Source organism: Mandrillus leucophaeus, unplaced genomic scaffold (genome assembly GCF_000951045.1).
Source record: "Mandrillus leucophaeus isolate KB7577 unplaced genomic scaffold, Mleu.le_1.0 Scaffold51, whole genome shotgun sequence".
Lineage (NCBI taxonomy): Eukaryota > Metazoa > Chordata > Mammalia > Primates > Cercopithecidae > Mandrillus > Mandrillus leucophaeus.
In genome coordinates, this window is record NW_012105475.1 from 3,094,928 (window position 1) to 3,114,277 (window position 19,350).

The 19,350-nt window shown below is 35.5% G+C and overlaps 1 protein-coding gene across 1 annotated transcript in view; it reads right to left on the bottom strand.

The window, feature by feature from the left end:
- The window catches only part of SMCHD1 (structural maintenance of chromosomes flexible hinge domain containing 1), a 167,075-nt gene that overhangs the window by 36,463 nt on the left and 111,262 nt on the right, over positions 1-19,350 (bottom strand). The window contains exons 31-37 of the mRNA XM_011996333.1: positions 17,366-17,445; positions 16,963-17,120; positions 15,616-15,731; positions 14,455-14,519; positions 6,247-6,334; positions 4,746-4,877; positions 3,198-3,350 (exon numbers count right to left, since the gene is read on the bottom strand). Of these exons, the coding sequence (XP_011851723.1) occupies positions 3,198-3,350; positions 4,746-4,877; positions 6,247-6,334; positions 14,455-14,519; positions 15,616-15,731; positions 16,963-17,120; positions 17,366-17,445 (792 nt within the window). The remainder of the gene's footprint in view (positions 1-3,197; positions 3,351-4,745; positions 4,878-6,246; positions 6,335-14,454; positions 14,520-15,615; positions 15,732-16,962; positions 17,121-17,365; positions 17,446-19,350) is intronic.

Genomic DNA, 19,350 nt, shown 5'->3' on the forward strand with positions numbered 1-19,350 from the left:
TTTTTTTTTTTTTTTTTTTTGAGACAGGGTCTTGCTCTGTCACCCAGGCTGGAGTGCAGTAGCATAATCATTGCTCACTGTAGTCTCAACCTCCCAGGCTTAAGCTATCTTCCCACCTCAGCCACATGAGTAGCTGTGGCTATAGGCATGTGTCACCATGCGTGGCTATTTTTTGTAGAGATGGGATTTTGCCATGTTGCCCAAGCTGGTCTTGAATTCCTGGGCTCCAGCAATCCTTCCACCTTGGCCTCCCAAAGTGTTAAGGTTATAGGCATGAGCTACTGTGCCTGGTGGAAAGTGTAACTTTTAATGTAGTTAAATATAATCTTTTCCTTTTTGTCTTGTTTAAAGAGGAATCTCCTATCTCAAAGTTTTACAGTTTTTAATCCCTGATGCGTACCTACCAAGAAAAAAGGATAAACAGAATAACAGAAATGAAGAGAACTGAAAAGTCCCAAACTGGATCCAAGTATAAACGGAAATTTGGCATATGAGAAACAAACAAATGCATATCAGAATGAAACTTAAGACACTGCCATCAGAAACGTCCAGCTCATGTAGGCAAATAATACAGTGAATCTGAATAGCACAATTAACAAACTTGAGCAACTACAAATTTAGATTGTAACTTTAAACAAAGCAATAACGTGGAACATTTACAAATACTGGTTGTGCTCTGGACCAGTGTTTCCTAAACTTCCCTAATGGTAAGAATCACCTGCTTGTTAAGAATCGCCTGCTTGTTAAAAATCAGATTTTAGAGCCCTGCTCCAGACATACTAAATCAATATGTGAGGCAGGAGCCAAGAAGGACTTGAGTTTTCTATTTATTCAGTGAGATATCAGGGACCTCTAGTGGTAAGAGTACATTTACATGCATGATGTGAAGAGATTTTTATATACAGCTGCTGGGGATTAACCAAATCTCTGTCTGAATCTCAGGAGTATATACAGCAGGCTTACCAATTTCAAATGACTACAAGGGGGCCAAGAAAACTGGACATAGCTAAATAGGAAAACAGGTAAAGTGGACTAGATGTCTTCTTCCAATACGAACCCACTCTGCATGTTAAGTATGTCTCTCCACTCCCCTTTGTTTTTCAATGTGGCTTTCATTACCTAATTTTTGTTAGAGCACAAGAAAATTTTACTTTATTCTCTACTATAATAAAAACAGAAGAACAAGTGTGACTATAAGTGATAAATATATATGTTCTCAATGTCAATAAATGAAAAGAAGTGGCATAGAAGTGGCTGACTGGAAACCAGATGCACTGAGAGGAGGAGTCACTGTTCAGGGTGAACACACAGTTGGCTAAGACAATCCTCACCCAGTGTTGCCAGATCTTTAGATTTTACCAAGTAAATTAGAAATGCAGAGTTTTATTTAAAAACTCCATAACTTTAAATGTTGGAAATTAATTAAAATGAAAATGCTGTATTGGTCAGCCACTGCCAGACCAACTGACAAGTCTTCAGGCGAGATACAGCTTGCAGGCTCCTACTGTATAAGCCTAATTTTACTGAAACAATGTGATGTTGCAATGAGTTAGACACAGAAATGAACAACAACAAAAATATAAGAAAAGGTAACATTTCATATCTATTAGTACTGTTAGAATTACTGATAAAGATATCAAGAAAATTAATGGATTTGAAAGAGGGTCAATAAAATCCAGATATATCAAAAATTAAAGAAAGGATATCAGAGATAGCACTGTGAATATGATCTGCCCCTCCAATATAAAGAAAGGAAAGTTCTGAAAACAAAACAAAAAAAACACCTCAGGAAAAAGTACTTAATACTTAATAAAAGAGCACTAATATTTTTAAGAAAAAAATGGAAATTCAAAAAGAAATGGTCAGTAAACAATCTTAGAAAGATTAAAGCCAAAAAATGTTCAACCTTAGTAGTGACAAAAATAAATTTTTAATCAGGTATTTGGTTAGAATTTTTAAAACTGCTCACATATATAGTGTTGCTAATATGAGTAAGATGGACATATACTTCTGGCAGGAATATAAACTGAAGAGCAATTGGCAATAACTACCAAAAGGTTTAAAATATGCATATCCTATCTCTAACACATTCTGCTTCTAGTAATTTCTTAAAGAAATAATATATACAAAAAGATATATAGTCATCCCTTGGTATCTGTGGAGTACTAGTTCCAGGACTCCCACAGATACTCAAATCCATGCACACTCACGTCCCTGATATAAAATGGTGTGGTATTTGCATACAGCCTATGCACATACTTCATATACTTTGAATCATCCCTAGATTACTAGTAATAACTAATAAAACGCTATGAAAATAGTTGTTGTATTGTTTATAGAATACTGACAAGAAAAATGTCTGTATGTATTCAGTACAGATAAAATTTTTTTCCCAATTATTTTTGAATCTACAGATGTGAAACCCACGGATATGGGGGGCTGACTGTACATAGAAGAAAGCTAATGGAAGCACTGTTGATAAAAACAAACTTTAGAAAATAACTAAATTTCACTAAGGATTGATCAAATAAATGGTGGTCATCAACGTACAATGATGTGGGCTTACTTTTACTGAGAATATATTAGAGATGTTAAACCAGAAAAGATTTTTATAAAGGCACAATTCTATTAATGAAATTTTACACCCTCCGAACATGTATATAAATCATATACACACATGGTATGCAGGCAGCATTACTGTATATGCTAAAACTCTGGAAGGTAATACAAAATTGCTAATCATCTATTATCTCTGACAGGTGACAATATCTTGATTATTTATGGAAGTTCTTGCATTGTGTACTTTTAAAATACAAATAAAACTATTTTCATTTTAGAAAAAAATGAGTAACAAATATAAGTTGTTTAATTCAAATTTACCTGGGCTACATTTTTTGTTTCTATCCACATAATGGCAGCTTTTCAATGAAACATAAAATATCACGTATTGTCACTAAAGTTAAAAACAACTAGAATCAGAAAAAGCTGTCATCCCATAGGAAAAATGGGAGTCTTACTTAAAAAGATCCTGGGTTCAATTGGTAATAGCAAAATCAGAAAATATTTCAGCTGACTTTCCAATTTAGTGCTATGATTAGAACATCTTCATAGCTATACCAAAAAAAAGGTGTCTTAATATGGTGGTTAAAAACATTAAATACAGAAATCCTATCTACCAAAAGATATAAAAAATTTACCACGATTTCAGCTGAACCATTCACAAAGGGGAATTCAAGTGTTCTAACTTTCCCGATAAACAGTGGGGTATCAGTATCTTCCTCATTAGAGCCTTTAATGGTGGCTATTATAGTGCCAACCAAATCAATTCCAGTATGGTTGTTGTAGTCATCCTTAAAACAAAAAATGGAAAACAATCAGAGAAAATGATCAGAAGAGTAAACCCAGAGAAGAGCATGTACAAATCAGAAATAAGACACAGAGCCCCCGACATTAAATTATCTGTATCTTTCTTAATCTAAGCACAGAATTCAGTTCTAAGTTTGAGTGTTCCACAGGCAAGAAATAGTTCCAGAAACTATAAAAGAACAAGAGACTTCCACCTAATACAACAGTTCCTACCTTACTAAATTACAAAGACTCCCATTTTAAAATATCACCTTTTCATATACTTTTAGCACCTACTGATGTGAAAAGTGATTAATAAACAGTTATTATAAACTTGTAGTGACTTTAATTATTTTATTAACACCAGCAGCATCTGTATACATTTAAAAACCAATAGGCCTACATGTGTTTCACACAATGTTTGGTGCTTATATGAGATTCAAAGACTCTTGGAGTAATTCTATGGCACTGTTGACCCCAACAAGATGTTTTGGGAAAAGAAAAGATGTCTGGGGAAGAATAACCAATCATCTAAAACAGGAAAATAAACTGGAAGTAGGTAAGTATTCCACCAACCAAAATTTCCATACAGGTGCAGTCCCACTACTGTGTTTTACATGTTTTTGTTAGTATTTTTGACAGCTGTGTTGCTGCTTACGCTTCATGAAATCAGCAGCCTTGGAGGAGCTCTGATTTTCTTTCTTTCTTAACTATGAGCAGTCATCAGAGATCACTTCAAAAAAAAAAAAACAAAAAAAAAACACTTATGTCCTTCTGTCCCCTCAGTGAACTGGACATTGAAGAGTCAATAGTTCACACTCATTCGTGATATATACAAGAAAAAGGTGAGTAAAGGTATGTATTAGAAAAGGTAGCAGCTGGGTGTGGTGGTTCACAGCTGTAATCCCAGCACTTTGGAAGACTGAGGCAGGAGAATAACATGAGGTCGGGATTTCAAGACCAGCCTGGGCAACACAGCAAAACTCCACAGAAAAAAATTTAAAACTAGCCAGGTGTGGTGCTGTGCAACTGTGGTCCCAGCTTCCCAGGAGGCTGAGGTAGGAGGATTGCTTGAGGCTGCAGTGTGCTATGATTGTGCCACGGCACTCTAGACTGGGTGACAGAACAAGACCCTGTCTCAAAAAAAAAGGCAGGCAGCTTGAGATTTCTGCATTTTGAGTCAGTTCTGCTTAGTATATCTGAATTCATTTTATGTATAATGTTATATATTCTCTATTTGTATTCAAAGATATTTACAAATATTTAATTCATCTGCACAAGTTTTCTCTATAACCTTAATCGGAGTAATTGACAGAATCCACAAAAATAATTTTGTACCCTAAAATCAAAGATAATTTTTCTTGTTACCCTTTGTAGTTTTGGAAGAAAATAAACATTACCGTGATACTAAGATGTAGATCTCTGACCAAGGTCCTACTGGCAACTGAGCGAACATTAGAAACAGCTGGTGTAGGTGGTTTAATTTTAGGTACTAACTTCACAGGTTGATTAGGCAGGACTTCAACTATAACCTTAAAAAATAAAAGAGACATTCTGATTAACAATATATTGATGCTTTAGTATTTAAGAGGAAGGGAAGACGTAACAATGGCATATACTAAATAAAATTAAATGTTACCTTCTAAAATTTATTTCTATTAATCTTTTAAAAGTAATCAATTTGCTTTTAAAATTCAGCATAAAAGTTAGGTCAGGTTAATTTTTGGATGTTTACAGCCATTTCTAAGAACAAACTTAGAGGTATTAAAAAACATAGGTAATTTTAAAAATTAGTATATCAACAGTTGTTTGTTTGTTTTTTTGAGACAGAGTCTCACTGTGACACCCAGGCTGGACTGCAGTGGCCGTGATCTCTGCCCACTGCAACCTCCACCTCCGAGGTTCAAGCGATTCTCCTGCCTCAGCCTCCTGAACAGCTGGGACTACAGGCGTGCGCCCACCACGCCCAGCTGATTTTTGTATTTTTAGTACAGGCGGGGTTTCACCCTATTGGCCAGGCTGGTCTCGAACTCCTGATCTCAAGTGATCTGCCCGCCTCAGCCTCCCAAAGTGCTGGGATTATAGGTGTAAGCCACTGCACCCAGCCTATACCAACAGTATTAAATGTAGATGATGTATATTTAAACTAACTTGAATATCACTATCCAGAATCCTAATAACTGAAATACTATTTATTTTTAATTTCTAACTTTTATTATTTTAAAAATTTTATCTTAGATTCAGGGGGTGTATGTGCAAGTGTGTTACATGAGTATTACTGCAGGATGCTGAGGTTTGGGCTTCTAATGATCCCATCACCCAAGTAGCAAACACAGTACCTAACAGGTATTTTTTCAACTCTTGCCCACCTCCTTCTCTCCCCTCTTTTGCAATCCCCAGCGTTCACTGTTCCCATCTTTGTGTCCGTGTGTACCCAATGCTTAGCTCCCACTTGTAAGGGAGAACAAGCAGTATTTGGTTTTTGGTTTCTTAGTTAATTTACTTAGGATAATGGCCTCTATCCATATCCATGTTGCTGCAAAGGACATAATTTCGCTCTCTGTTATGGCTGTGTGAAATGTTACTAATATTTTCCATGCATGGTTGATATGAGCAACTTTATGACACTACACACTAAAATGCTGAGTCTTTAATATAAAGAGAAATGGAAATGTGACTCCTGTAACAGGTCAAATTATTGGACAAATTTAAACATATTCTATACTAATTTTCTTGAAAATTGAATTATTTATATTTCACATCCAATAATCACTTTTAAACAAAATATTTCATTCATAAACTAAATGAGAAAACATGAAGCTATTTCATTTAATGCAGAACCAAGGGGGAAAAAAAAGAAAATGTAAAGCTAACTGTGGTATATTAAAAAAGTAAGCAAACCTGTTCACTGTTGAGAATATTTGTTTTATCCATCATAAAACCAAACTGGATACAATATGTCCCCACTTTATTAGGAATTACTTTATCCCTAAATTTAAAAGAAAGTTAAGATTACTGACAATGTTTGTATAGAGGGGGAAGGAATTCAAAGAGTCAACATTTCTGTTCTTTCCACAAAAATAAATGAGTAGGAAGAATAGAACTACTAACACTATATTGACCTTCATTCATTCAACAAATATTTCTTGCTAATTCCGAGGTTCCTCTTACCTGTACATTCTTTTACAAAACATCCAGAACAAAAGTGCTGGATATGGTAAAAATTGAAAGAACAGGACTATGAAGTTGAGAAAGCAGTAAATACATCAAAAATGCTGATATATGTCAAGTAAATTTTGCTTCATTTCTACTTTATAAATTTCTAAGCGACAGTTTTGTATTTCAAAATTATAGAACATCCTGCTGCTCTTCTATGTAACTTTATTTCCATTCAAGTACTACTTGAAATATTTATGTATACAAGGCATTTACTGTGAATCAATCATCAATAACGAACTCAGTGCCTAAGAAGAGGTACACTTATTAACCTATTTTCGTCAGGCTTTACCACAATGAAAATATGAATAATATTCTACAATATGTGCGACGTGGCTCATGATCCCTAGGGTAGCTTTTGCATGTCATTCATATTCTCAAAATACCGGCTCAATGCAGTACAAAGCACAGGTTTTGAATACGTACTTCAATTCAAATCCCGACACTGTAACATCTATGCAACCTTGAAGAAAATTATTTAACCTTTCTCTATATTGTTTTCTCTGAGATAGTAATTCCTAAGGAAGTTATATTGAAAATTTAAACAAGGCTGGGTGCAGTGGCTCATGCCTGTAATCCCAGCAATTTGGGAGGCTGAGGCAGGCGGATCACTTGAGGTCAGGAGTTCGAGACCAGCCTGGCCAACATGGCGAAACCCCATCTCTACTATTAATACAAAAATGAGCCAGGCATGATGGTGCATGCCTGTAGTTCCAGCTATTCAGGAGGCTGAGGCAGGAGAATCACTTGAACCCGGAAGGCAGAGGTTGCCGTGAGCCAACATCACGCCACTGTACTCCAGCTTGGGTGACAGAGTGAGACTCTATCTCCAAAAAGAAAGAAAACAGATTTCTGCTTCCAAATGGCAGGCCAACCCTTCATGATGAAAACAGCTGTACAAAAAAAAAAAAAATTGCTTGAAAATGTTCAAGAGTTAACAAGCTAAAGTAAAAAATAACTTAGTAGAATATAAGATAGAATGGAGGCCCTGGGAGATGAATTTCACATTTAAGGATGCTTTAGTCCTGGGAGTAAATTCTAGCAGCACAGGTAAACCTAAAGCAGACCAGCTTGCAAAAGAAATGCAACTTGGCTTTTAATCATGTCAATCTCTGAAACTGAACTGAAGTGGTAATAGATGGGTAGTGGCCCAGACAATGGACAGAAGCAAATGTAACATACTCTTATCCTACATATCCAATTATTTCTATAAATATTCATAAATAAAATGTCTAGTACAGCAATAACAGAATCACCAGATACATGAAGGACAGAACTAGAATGAAAACCAACAGAAATCAAGAGAAAATCACAACAGACCTAAAGGAACTCTAGGCAGACTTTAATACACAGATTAACTGAAAATGTCAAACAGAAATTGGCAACTGAGGGAGGGATTTAACAGAAAATTAGATGTTACTGAAGAGAGAATTAGTTAACTGAAGATAGTTCAAAGTAATCATCTAGAAGGAAGAGAGGCAAAAGAATGGCAAAACTTTTTAAAACTGAAGACCACGAAATCAAAGCCCGTGAAAACCAAGCAGGATGTAAAAAAGAAATCCACACAGACATATCATAGTAAAACTGTTGGGCAGGGGATGGGGTGGGGGTAGGGGAGGAAACAACCACAAAATAACCAAAGGAGGGAAAATACATTTTTTTTTTAAACAATAATGAGACTGACAACAGAATGATGAGAAGATAGTGAAGGATGGCGGTAAGAAATTGTTGACCTTGAATACCATATGCAGTAAAAATGTCCTTCAAGTATGAAAGTGGAATAAAGATATTTTCAGGTAAAAATAACATATTTCATCACCAGCAGACATACTGAAGGAACTTTCTAAGATGGAAAACAATACCAGATGAAAGCCTTGAGTTAAAGATTAACATAAAGGATAAATGAATAAATCTAAATAAACACTGATTATAAGCGATAAAAATGATGCCTTGATAGGTTTAATATGCACAACAAAAAAGACATGTAAATTGGGAGAAGGGAATGGAAGTAAATGTTCTAAGATCCATGCACTGCTCAAGAAGGTAAAAAAATACAAATTATTACTAGATATTGCTATGTCAAGTATACATGTTACAAATCTCCAAGGGAATCACTTGGAGAACAGTGAAAGATGGTATAACTATCAGAAAATGACTATTAGAAACAATATATCAAAAAGAAAGAAAACAGGAAAGAGAAGGGAAAAAAACAGTTGGATCACACAGAAAACAAAACAGATCCAAAACCAAGTAAATTGGTATATGTAAGACCTAAACTTTCAATGAGAAGACAAAGATTATCAGGAAAAAAATCCAATAATGCAATTTACAAAAGATACACTTAGAATATATATATATATACACACACACACACACACATATATATATGCAAACACTAACCCTCATGATTCCCAAAGTGGCTTTTGCATGTCATTCACAGAGAAAGTTGGTATACTGTTACCAAAGTAAACTTTAAGGCAAAAAACATTACTAGAGAAAAAGAATACTTCATAATAATAAAAGGTTTAATTTGCAAGAAAAATATAATAATTAAGTCTGTATGTACCTAATAACAAAGCCTCAAAACTAAGAGAAAAAATAGACAAACCTTCATTCATACTTGGAGATTTACTACACTGCTAGGTGAAACAGACAAAAAAATAAAAGATATAGAACACTGTACCTCAAATGCAAAAATCACATTATTATCTAGTATATTTGGAACATATGCAAAAACTGACTGTATACTCAGCACAAAAACAAGTAACAATTTCAAAGGATTGAAATCATACAGGGTAGACTAAATTTCACAATTCAGTAAACATCTGAATAAGCCATGGGTCAAAGGATGAAATCACAATGAAAATTAGAAAATATTTTAATCCAAGGCTGGGCTCAGTGGCTCATGCCTGTAATCAGCACTTTGGGAAGCTGCAGTGGGAGGACCGCTTGAGACCAAGAGTTGGAGACCAATCTGGGCAACATAGTGAGGCCCTCATATCTACCAAATTAAAAAAAAAAAAAAAATTAGCTGGGTGTAGTGGTATACACATCTGCAGTCCTAGCTACTAAGGAGGCTAAGGTGGAAGGATTGCTTGAATCCAGGAGTTCAAGCCTGTAGTGAGTTATCATCACACCATGGCCCTCCAGCCAGAATGAAAGAGCGAGACTCTGGTTCAAAAAAAGAAAAAAGAAAGAAGAAAAAACAATTTTTGACACAAATACTAATAAAAATAAAATATATAAAACTTGTGAATGCTATTAAAGCTATGCTCAGAAAAGTACAGCTCTACATGCATATACACATATACATGTTGTGTGTGTGTGACGAAAATAAATGAGCTAAAAAACCTCAAGCAGTTTTAATAAAAGAACAAATGAAATGCAAAGGAATTAAATGAAATTAAATAATAAAACATATAAAATATATTTTAAAAGCCCAAAGTTTGTTCTTTAAAAGATCTAAAAAATTGAAATCTCTTACTAAGATTAATCAAGCCACAAAGAGAGTACAAATAGTGTCAAGAATGAGAGATCATCACAGACCTCACAGAAAATAAACAGAACAGTAAGAAGAACAAATTTGAAAATTTAGATAAAATTGACAGTCTGATAGCCAAGCGTGGTGGTGCACGCCTGTAGTTCCAGCTACTTGGCAGGCTGAGGCAGAAGAATTGCTTGAACAGGGAGGTGGAGGTTGCAGTGAGCTGAGATCATACCACTGCACTCCAGCCTGGGAACAGAGCGAGACGCTGTCTCAAAAAGAAAAAAAAAAAAAAGATAGTTTGATAATTACATTACAAGATATCAAAACTGAGCAAGAGACAGGAAATACAAATAGGTCTGTAACTTCTGAATTTGAACAAACTGAAACCATAACTAAAATCTTTCCCCCACAAAAACACCAGGCTCAGATGGCTTCACAGATGAATCTATCACCATTCAAGGAAGGAATAATAACACTCTTATATAAGATCCTCCTAAGAATAAACCAACACTGAGGGAAAATTTCTTTCTACTTTTGTGAGGCCTACATGATAGAGCCAACAAACTAAGAATTTGTAAGAAAGAAAATGCAGGTTAATTTCAAACATCAAGGTAGATGCAAAAATCCTAAGAAAACATTACCAAAACACCTCCATCAGTATATAAAAATAATACAACATGATAAAATTGGGTTTATTCCAGTAATTGCAAGGTTGGCTGACCATTCAGAAAACTAATGTACTAATTACCACATTAAAAAGTAAAGGAACAAAAGTCTTAAGGGATATTTTTTTAAATTAAAGGAAAAATGTCACATATTGCCTCAATAGATGAAATCTAAAGTCAATTTATAATTAAGACTTAGAAATGAACAGTTTGATAAAAGACTTATTAAGACTCAGAAATGAACAGTTTGATAAAAGAAAAACTCTAAAGCAAACATCACACTTAGTGGTGGAATGATGAAATGTTCCCTTTGAGATTCGAAACCAGATTAGGATGATCACTCTCACCATGTCTATTTAACATTTTGCTGTAAATCCAAGATGCTGTGGTATGATAAGAAAAAGAAAACACACAGCCGGACGCGGTGGTTCACGCCTGTAATCCCAGTGCTTTGGGAGGCCGAAGCGGGCGGATCACAATGTCAGGAGATCGAGACCATCCTGGCTAACATGGTGAAACCCTGTCTCTACTAAAAATACAAAAAATTAGCTGGGCGTGGTGGCAGGTGCCTGTAGTCCCAGCTACTCCAGAGGCTGAGACAGGGGAATGGCATGAATCCGCGAGGCGGAGCTTGCAGTGAGCCGAGATCGCACCACTGCACTCCAGCCTGGGTGACAGAGCCAGACTCTGCTTCAAAAAAAAAAAAAAAGAAAAAGAAAAAGAAAAAAAGAAAAAGAAAATACAGAAAAACTGGAAAATAACAAACCAACTATTATAAATCACAGATATTTTTATTAAATCCCAAAGAATCTACAAATAAAATTAGAGCCAGGAGTGGTGGCTCACATCTGTAATCCCAGCACTTTGGGAGGCGGAGGTGGGAGGGCTGCTTGAACCCAGGAGTTCAAGACCAGCAATGAGACCTTGAGTCCACAAAAATTAAAAAATTATCCAAGTGTGGTGGTGTGGGCCCGTAGTCCCAGCCAGTTGGTAGGCTAAGGCAGGAGGGTTGTCTGAGCCCAGGAGTTTCAGATAAGCCCAGACAACATAGTAAGACCCTGTCTCCACAAAAAATGAAATAATAAATCAGGTGTAGCGGTGCGGGTCTGTAGTCCCAGCTACCTGAGAGGCTGAGGTAGGAAGAGTGCTTGAGTCTGGGAGGTCAAGGCTACATTGAGCCATGACTGCACTACTGCACTATAGCCTGGGTGACAGCGTGAGACCCTGTCTCTAAATAAAGAAATAAATTAATTAATTAAAATAAAATAAGAAATAAAGGAGTTTAACAAAGGTAACTGCTACAAGGTCAATATACATAAATCAACTGCATCTCTATAACCAAAAACAACAGAAAATAAAAATGTTTCAGGAGATACCATTTCCGATGGACCTTATGTGATCTGCCTGCCTCTGCCTCCCAAAGTGCTGGGATTATAGGTGTGAGCCACCGCACTATACATTTAAAAAAAAAAAAAATCAATTCCACGTATAACTGTACAAAAAGAACACAGCAAATCTAAAGTGCCATCCTTAGAAAGGCCTGCTTGCAAGACAGGCCCCTGGCAGACATCTGTGAGTTTAGATTTCAGGAGGGTTCTGACCTTTAACTGATGAGAGTGGCTCACATTGCCTAAACCACTGTGCTAATATGGCTGATGCTACACACTTGCTTTTCTTCTGAAAATCTGGTATTTGCTAGGTAGAGGCTGCCTATGTGACCACACCCTAACAAAAACCCTGAATGCTGAGTCTCTAGTGAGCTTCCCTGGTTGACAACATTTTATACGCACTGTCACAATTTATTGCTGGGGAACTAAGCACATACTCTGTGACTTCACCAAGACAGAATCCTTGGAAAGCTTCCTCTGTGTGTGGTTTCCCTTGGACATCACCCCATGAGCTTTTTACCTTGCTCATTTCACTTTGAATCCTTTTGTTTCAATAAAACATAGCTATAAGCCCAACTATATATTAAGTCCTGTGAGTCCTCCTGGTGAATCATCAAACCTGGCATTGGTCTTGGGAACCCCCAACACAATAATATAGTAGAATGTGTTGATGACCTAAATATAAGGGAAGACTTAAACAGGACACAAAGAAGATCAACTATAAAAAAGATGATTAACACATTTGCTCATATAAAAATTAACCATTGCTGTTCAAGATATCATAAAGTGAGAAAGCAAGCCACAGGACAGGCAAAGATGTCTAACAAAAGCTTTACATTTCTAATATATAAAGAACTCCTACAAATTAATATAAAAAAATCAATACAAAAGTTGTTCAGATACTCAAAAAAGGCACTTCACAAAAGGTAATCTAAGTGGCCAATAAATATATGATAAATAGGAAAATGCAAATTAAAAGTAAGTGTGATGCCACTCTATTACATGTCCACCAGAAGATTACACCTGAAAAGACCCACAAAACCGTGTTGGGAAGGGCTGGGCGTGGTGGCTCATGCTTGTAATCCCACCAATTTGGGAGGCTGAGGCGGGCAGATGGCTTTGAGCCCAGGAGTTCAAGACTAGCCAGAGCAACCTGGTGAAACCCGGTCTTCACACACACACAAAATAAATAAATAAATTTGCTTGGCATGGCAGCACATTCCTGTAGTCCCAGCTACTTGGGAGGCTGAGGCAGGGGGCTCGCTTTAAGCAAGGGAAGCAGAGGTTGCAGTGAGCCATTGCACTCTATCTACTGCACTCTAGCAAGGCTCCGTGTTAAAAACAAATAAACCCTCAAGCTACTCAAGTTAAACATACACATCCATGTTTAACATATATATTTAACATCTAACATACACATCTACATTTAAATATACACATCTATGAACTTACGACCCAGCAATTTTACTTTTATATGAGCACCAGTGTTATAAACATTATTTGTAATAGCCCAAAATTGAAAATGCAAATAGCCATTAACAGAATGGAAAATTGTAGTGTGCTCACACAATGGACTTCTATACAGCAATGGAAATTAATGAACTTATAGCTATATGCCACAGAATCTCATGATGCTGAGTGAAAGAAGTCACATGCAAAGGAACAAAATTGTATATCAAGTTCAAAAATGGGCACAACTAAATCAGAGACTATAGAGATGTATGCTAATATAAATGGAACTTTAAATAAGACCAAATCAGGACAGGGTTTGTGGTATGTGCATGTGTGTGTTTACACAAGTGTGTGCGTGGCATGCACAACAGGAAGGAAGACAGTAATAACTGGAAGAGGCAAGGGGTGGAGCGTCCATGATTGGTCCTTTACTAGTTAGTCTGAAAAAGCACTGAACAAATATAATGAACATTTTGACCCCACTGATGATAAAGGATTTTTAAAGAAACTTAAGACATAATCTTTTCAGATTTGAAAATGGAGGTCTAGAATGAAGCAGCAACATGCTCAAAGCCACAGAAATGTTAAAAGCCAGTCTAATCTTTATAGAAACCTCGTATATAATAAAAAGTTATAAAGTGTGCTGACAACATAAAAGATCTTCTGATGGCTTCTATAGTTTCAAAAGCAAATACAATCACAATTTACAAAGCTTAAAACTAATTTAAAGCTTAAAAACGAAAACACACCTTTTCCCAAAAAACTGACAAAAATTTAGAGACATTAATATTTCTATTTGATCACAAATTACTTTTCGTCAGGTGAGCCCACATATCTCTCCAGGGTTGAATTACTTTGTAACAAGATACGTATTCAAAATATGAAATGTTTTGAGAAATACCTGAAATAGAAGCAGCCATCTTCCTTGTCATTATCTTTTATTTTATTACAACTAAATGTTTCTGCCTAGAAAGGGGAGTAGGAGAGAAGGGGAGAGGGGAAAATGACAAAATTTAACATAGTATACTTAGGAGGAAAGCTTATATATACCTACACTGAATGTGTATCTGGATTCCGTTTATAAACATACAGGTATATATATACGTGTATATATCTTCATAATACATGTAAGGTACACTGTGAGATTAGTGACAGTGGAAAGACACCCCATTATTAAAAGACACACAATAGAACTTTACGGTGATATTATTTTAAGATAACACCAACTTGACTGGACTGATGCCCCAAATTGAGCAAGCAAAGATTCAGGATTAATTAAGCAAGATAGTTTCCAAAACCAATGATCAAAATGAACCATAAATGTTGAAGTCAATTATTATATCAGGACCCTGATAAACTTTAGTTCCCAATTTTAGATTTATTTCAGATCTGCATTGTCCAGTATGGTAGCCAATGGCTATATGTGGCTACTGGGCACTTGAAATGTGACTGGTCTGAATTGATATACAGTGTAAAATAAACACCAAATTTCATAGACTCGGTAAGATAAAAGAATGTGAAATCCCAGCAATAATTTTTAAACTATTGAGTATCTGTTGAAATGGTAACTTTTGATATATTAGGTTAAAAACTCTAGAATTTTACTTATTTCTTTTTAGCTTTTAAATGTAGCTACTAGAAAGCTGAAACACCAGGTGTGATCTTTCTACTGGACAGCACTGTTCTAGACCCTCTAACTCTCTCTCCACTCTCTTTCAAGCAGTCTATCAATCCTATCTCTTTACTATCTCATTTTCTATATTATCCCCTCATATTTAATAGCTTCTTCCTTGTGCTACTGTCCTTCAGATGAAATAATTTTATTATATAGGCATCTTAAAATGTTAAGAAAAATCACAAAGTAGACTACTCTTTTTCAATAGCATCAACTGTCAATTCTGAAACATAGACTGATGTAATTTCTTTAACTCCAAGGAATGAAGTGAATTAGCTTCCATTTCTCAAATTTATATAACATTATATATTTACATTAAATGAGATATAGTTTTAAGTTAAATGTAAGAACTATTTTTAACTTCAAAAAATGCTTCCCATGACTCACATTTGCTGGGGGTCGATTCCCACTGGTAGATAGCTTCCACATTTTCATGGAAATACGTGCTGGATTAATATTTTTAATGATACTGTCATCTTCAGAAATAACACTAATCATAAAATCTGTCATGGTAAACGTTAAAAAATTATTTTCTTTCTAGTTCAATTAATGGATATGGTTAAATAATTGTATGCCTTAAAGCAAATATCTTATTTAAATGTTTAAAGCATACATGTTATTTAAATGTTAATACAAGTCTGACGAAGAAATGTATAAATTCTAGCATACAAGACCAAAAGGCTAGAATGTATGTATACTCAGCAACTTAAGAGTTACGCCAACTGGTCATAGCACCATATGCTTTATGTATTCCAAGAACAGAATATTTACTTTCTTGTATGATTTTCAATAGCATACAACAGCCAAGAGATCATTATCTATAATATTCCCATTAAATTTACCACCTGTAACATTCATTTGGCACCTGTTATTGTAGTTTTTTAATAACAGGAAATAGATCTCCCTGAAATAGACTTAATATTTTACATATGGTATAGAGAGTCTACTTTATAAAGTATAAAAAGCTATGTGCACATGTAACTTAATTATTAAAAATTATTGTCAAAAATTTTTAAATCTAAACTTTTGAGGTGCTTCATTCACTACTTAAAACTATGTACAGGGATTCACCTTTTTAAGAAAATGGAAGTCTTCCAGAAAATTATTTGTGTAAAGCAAAAACTAATTTCCTATTGACTTAATATCTGCCACATAATATTGAAATCATTTGCTTCCCTGTCTCCTACATTAGACTGAGCACACTGAAAACTGTCTTATTCATTACTGTAATTCAGAGCACAGCATAGTATCTTAACATAGCAGTATTTAATACATGTTTGTTTTTCTTAAATATCTTTAATCATAAATGCTGATGTGATATATTTTCACTCAAATTAAGCTAAATGATTCTAGTTATGATGGGTTTAAGATCACAACACAATATTTAGTAGAGCATAACTCCATAATTCTCACCATATGGTTCCTATTTCTTTCACACAATTTTACAATTCAGTGAATGTACAAACACCACGTGAATTAATTACCTCAGCCTATCAGTTTATGTAAGAACTTTCAGTTCATTCTCGATATTAAAATAAATGCAAGACACGGGAATAAGAGTAGGCATTGCTAAGTTAAATATATTTTCTTTGCCACTTAAAAGGATTTTTTTTAAAAAAGGCTATTATAAGCATGATTTTTTATTGTGCTGAACACCTAGGGTAAGTAATTTATTCCACTAATGTACGAAGCAAATTATCATTAAAGATTTATTTATGTATATGAAATACTCACCAGTGAAAAGACCCCCTGCTAAGAAGGAAGCATCTTTGTCATATTTAACATTGAGACGAACAGGTTTTTCTGGATCTGGAAGAATCATTAACTTAATTACAGGTCCCTCTATGATACTTTTGTTATAGATGGCTTTAACCTGCAGAGTATGCTCTCCTCTAACAAAACAAAACAAAAGGGGAGAGGGGTTCAAATTACATTTAGTTAATTTTAGTGAATAATCTAAAAATTTTGAGACAATTTACGCAAAGTTCAACTCTTAGAAAACCTCTCAACTTCTATTCAGTCCCAACTCTTGCCTAACATTAAATAGAAGGATAGTCATTACTTTTAACTTCAGCAAAGCAGTAGAAGAAAAATGAATCTCTGTAACACCAACAACTATCAAACTTTTGGTTCTTACCTAGGGGCAAAAACACTGAATACTCCCAAATTAGCCCTGCCTTTCTCATCTGTTTTATGCTGTTGGTTTGAAGGCGTGAGCTAAAAACAAAACAAAACAAAACAAAATGGTTAATTAGAAAATTCTAGAGATCAATCAAGTTCTTTTCTTCCATTACAATGTTCTTTCCCTCTATTCCTATTTTAAAAGCAGTATTTGCATACTTCCAAAATCTAAATTTTAAAAATCTGAACTAGTTGGAATAATGTAGCATGTAATGATATAATCCAAAGTAGAGTAACAATCACTCATCTTGATCAATTTCACTAGAATTTAATGTATTTCAGTTACTAAGTTGCAGATTTCTAGTTCACCGTTTCAATATCACTGATACATCAAATGAAGTTTACACAAACAATGAAGGTATATTCTAAAGCTGGGGCAGGTGTAGGTGACTGTACTGGAGAAATATATACTGTACACACACACTCAAGTCAAAGGATCGTAGCACTATCTTCATTCTTCATTTTTCTCTTGAATGTTTACTCAGATACGCTTCTCAAATTTTTGCTGCAATACTACATTCACAGTGATAACTAAGCTTTCACTTTCAAGAGATCAAGAATCAGTGGCCACATTTCCTAATAACGGATTTAGAAGGGTCTCTCAGCCTTTTACAGATGGTTCTCCAGAAACCAGAATCATATCTTTATTATGGGGTTAAAAATAATCGTTGTCTAACTCTACTGGAAGCAAACATTCAGAATAACAGTGAATCTGTAGACCACAGTAGAAGAAAAATCAGACTGTCTCCCAAACCCTAAAACCCATCTCAACTTAGTAGAACGTAAAGAATAGGTAATAATGGTACATGCAGACAGGAAAAGCAAAAGCTGAATGGGAAAAAATGAGAAAGCACACTTGAAATGATAGGATGAAGTCCTATGTTTATACCTGTCCCAGTTACTCTCTGGTCCATTGTCTCTCAACCCATCTTTCTCAAAATAAGTCTCCCATCTGGGTATCAAATCCTTACTGACAAGCCAGAGAAGTAAGTCTTTTCAGGTCTTATAGCAGCAATATCATAGACTCATTTAACAGACTCATTTAAAAACTCCAACTGTAATTACTATGAAAACAGGTCCATGTGTATAATAAGCCATTCTTGGCACTTTAATCTTCCATACAACTTTTAAGATCACCTTTTCAGGTTCTGGGAAATCCCCACTGGGATTCTGATTGAACTATAAATAATTGCAAGAGAAACATCATCTTTACATAATATCAACTGGTTTCTCCATTACATTTAACATTTATTTTTTATATGTGGAGGGATACTCAAGATTGTCTGAATATGACCTCAACTCCCCCTGGCTTGCCTAGCAACAACCTGGCTGGGACCAATGAATTCCTATCAACAAACAGAAGAGACAGTATAAAAATACAACTTTATGGCCAGGCATGGTGGCTCACGCCTGTAATCCCAGCACTTTGGAAGGCCAAGGCAGGTGGATTACCCGAGGTCAGGAGTTTGAGAACAGCCTGGCCAACATGGTGAAACCCCGTTTCCACTAAAAATACAAAAATTAGCCAGGCATGATGGCACATGCCTGTAATCCCAACTACTCAGGAGGCTGAGGCAGGAGAATCACTTGAACCTGGGAGGCAGAGGTTGCAGTGAGCCAAGATCACACCATTGCACTCCACCCTGGGTGTTGCAGTGAGACTCTGTCTCACACACACACAAAAAAATTGTACACACACAGACACACACACACACCCCCCCTTTGCAATGAATAGCGGCTTTTCCTCTTTCCCCTAGAAGGAGGGCCTCCAACATTGCACCAGCCCCTAGATCCCAAGCAGCTTCTCAATACTCATGGGAATAACTGATACCTAATCTTGAACTTTCTGGTAGTCAAGACTGTTCCTCAACTTTATAAGACCATGTTCATACTTGCCCCATAAGAAGAACCACAGAGGGCAGGAGCCTCACCCTAGAATAT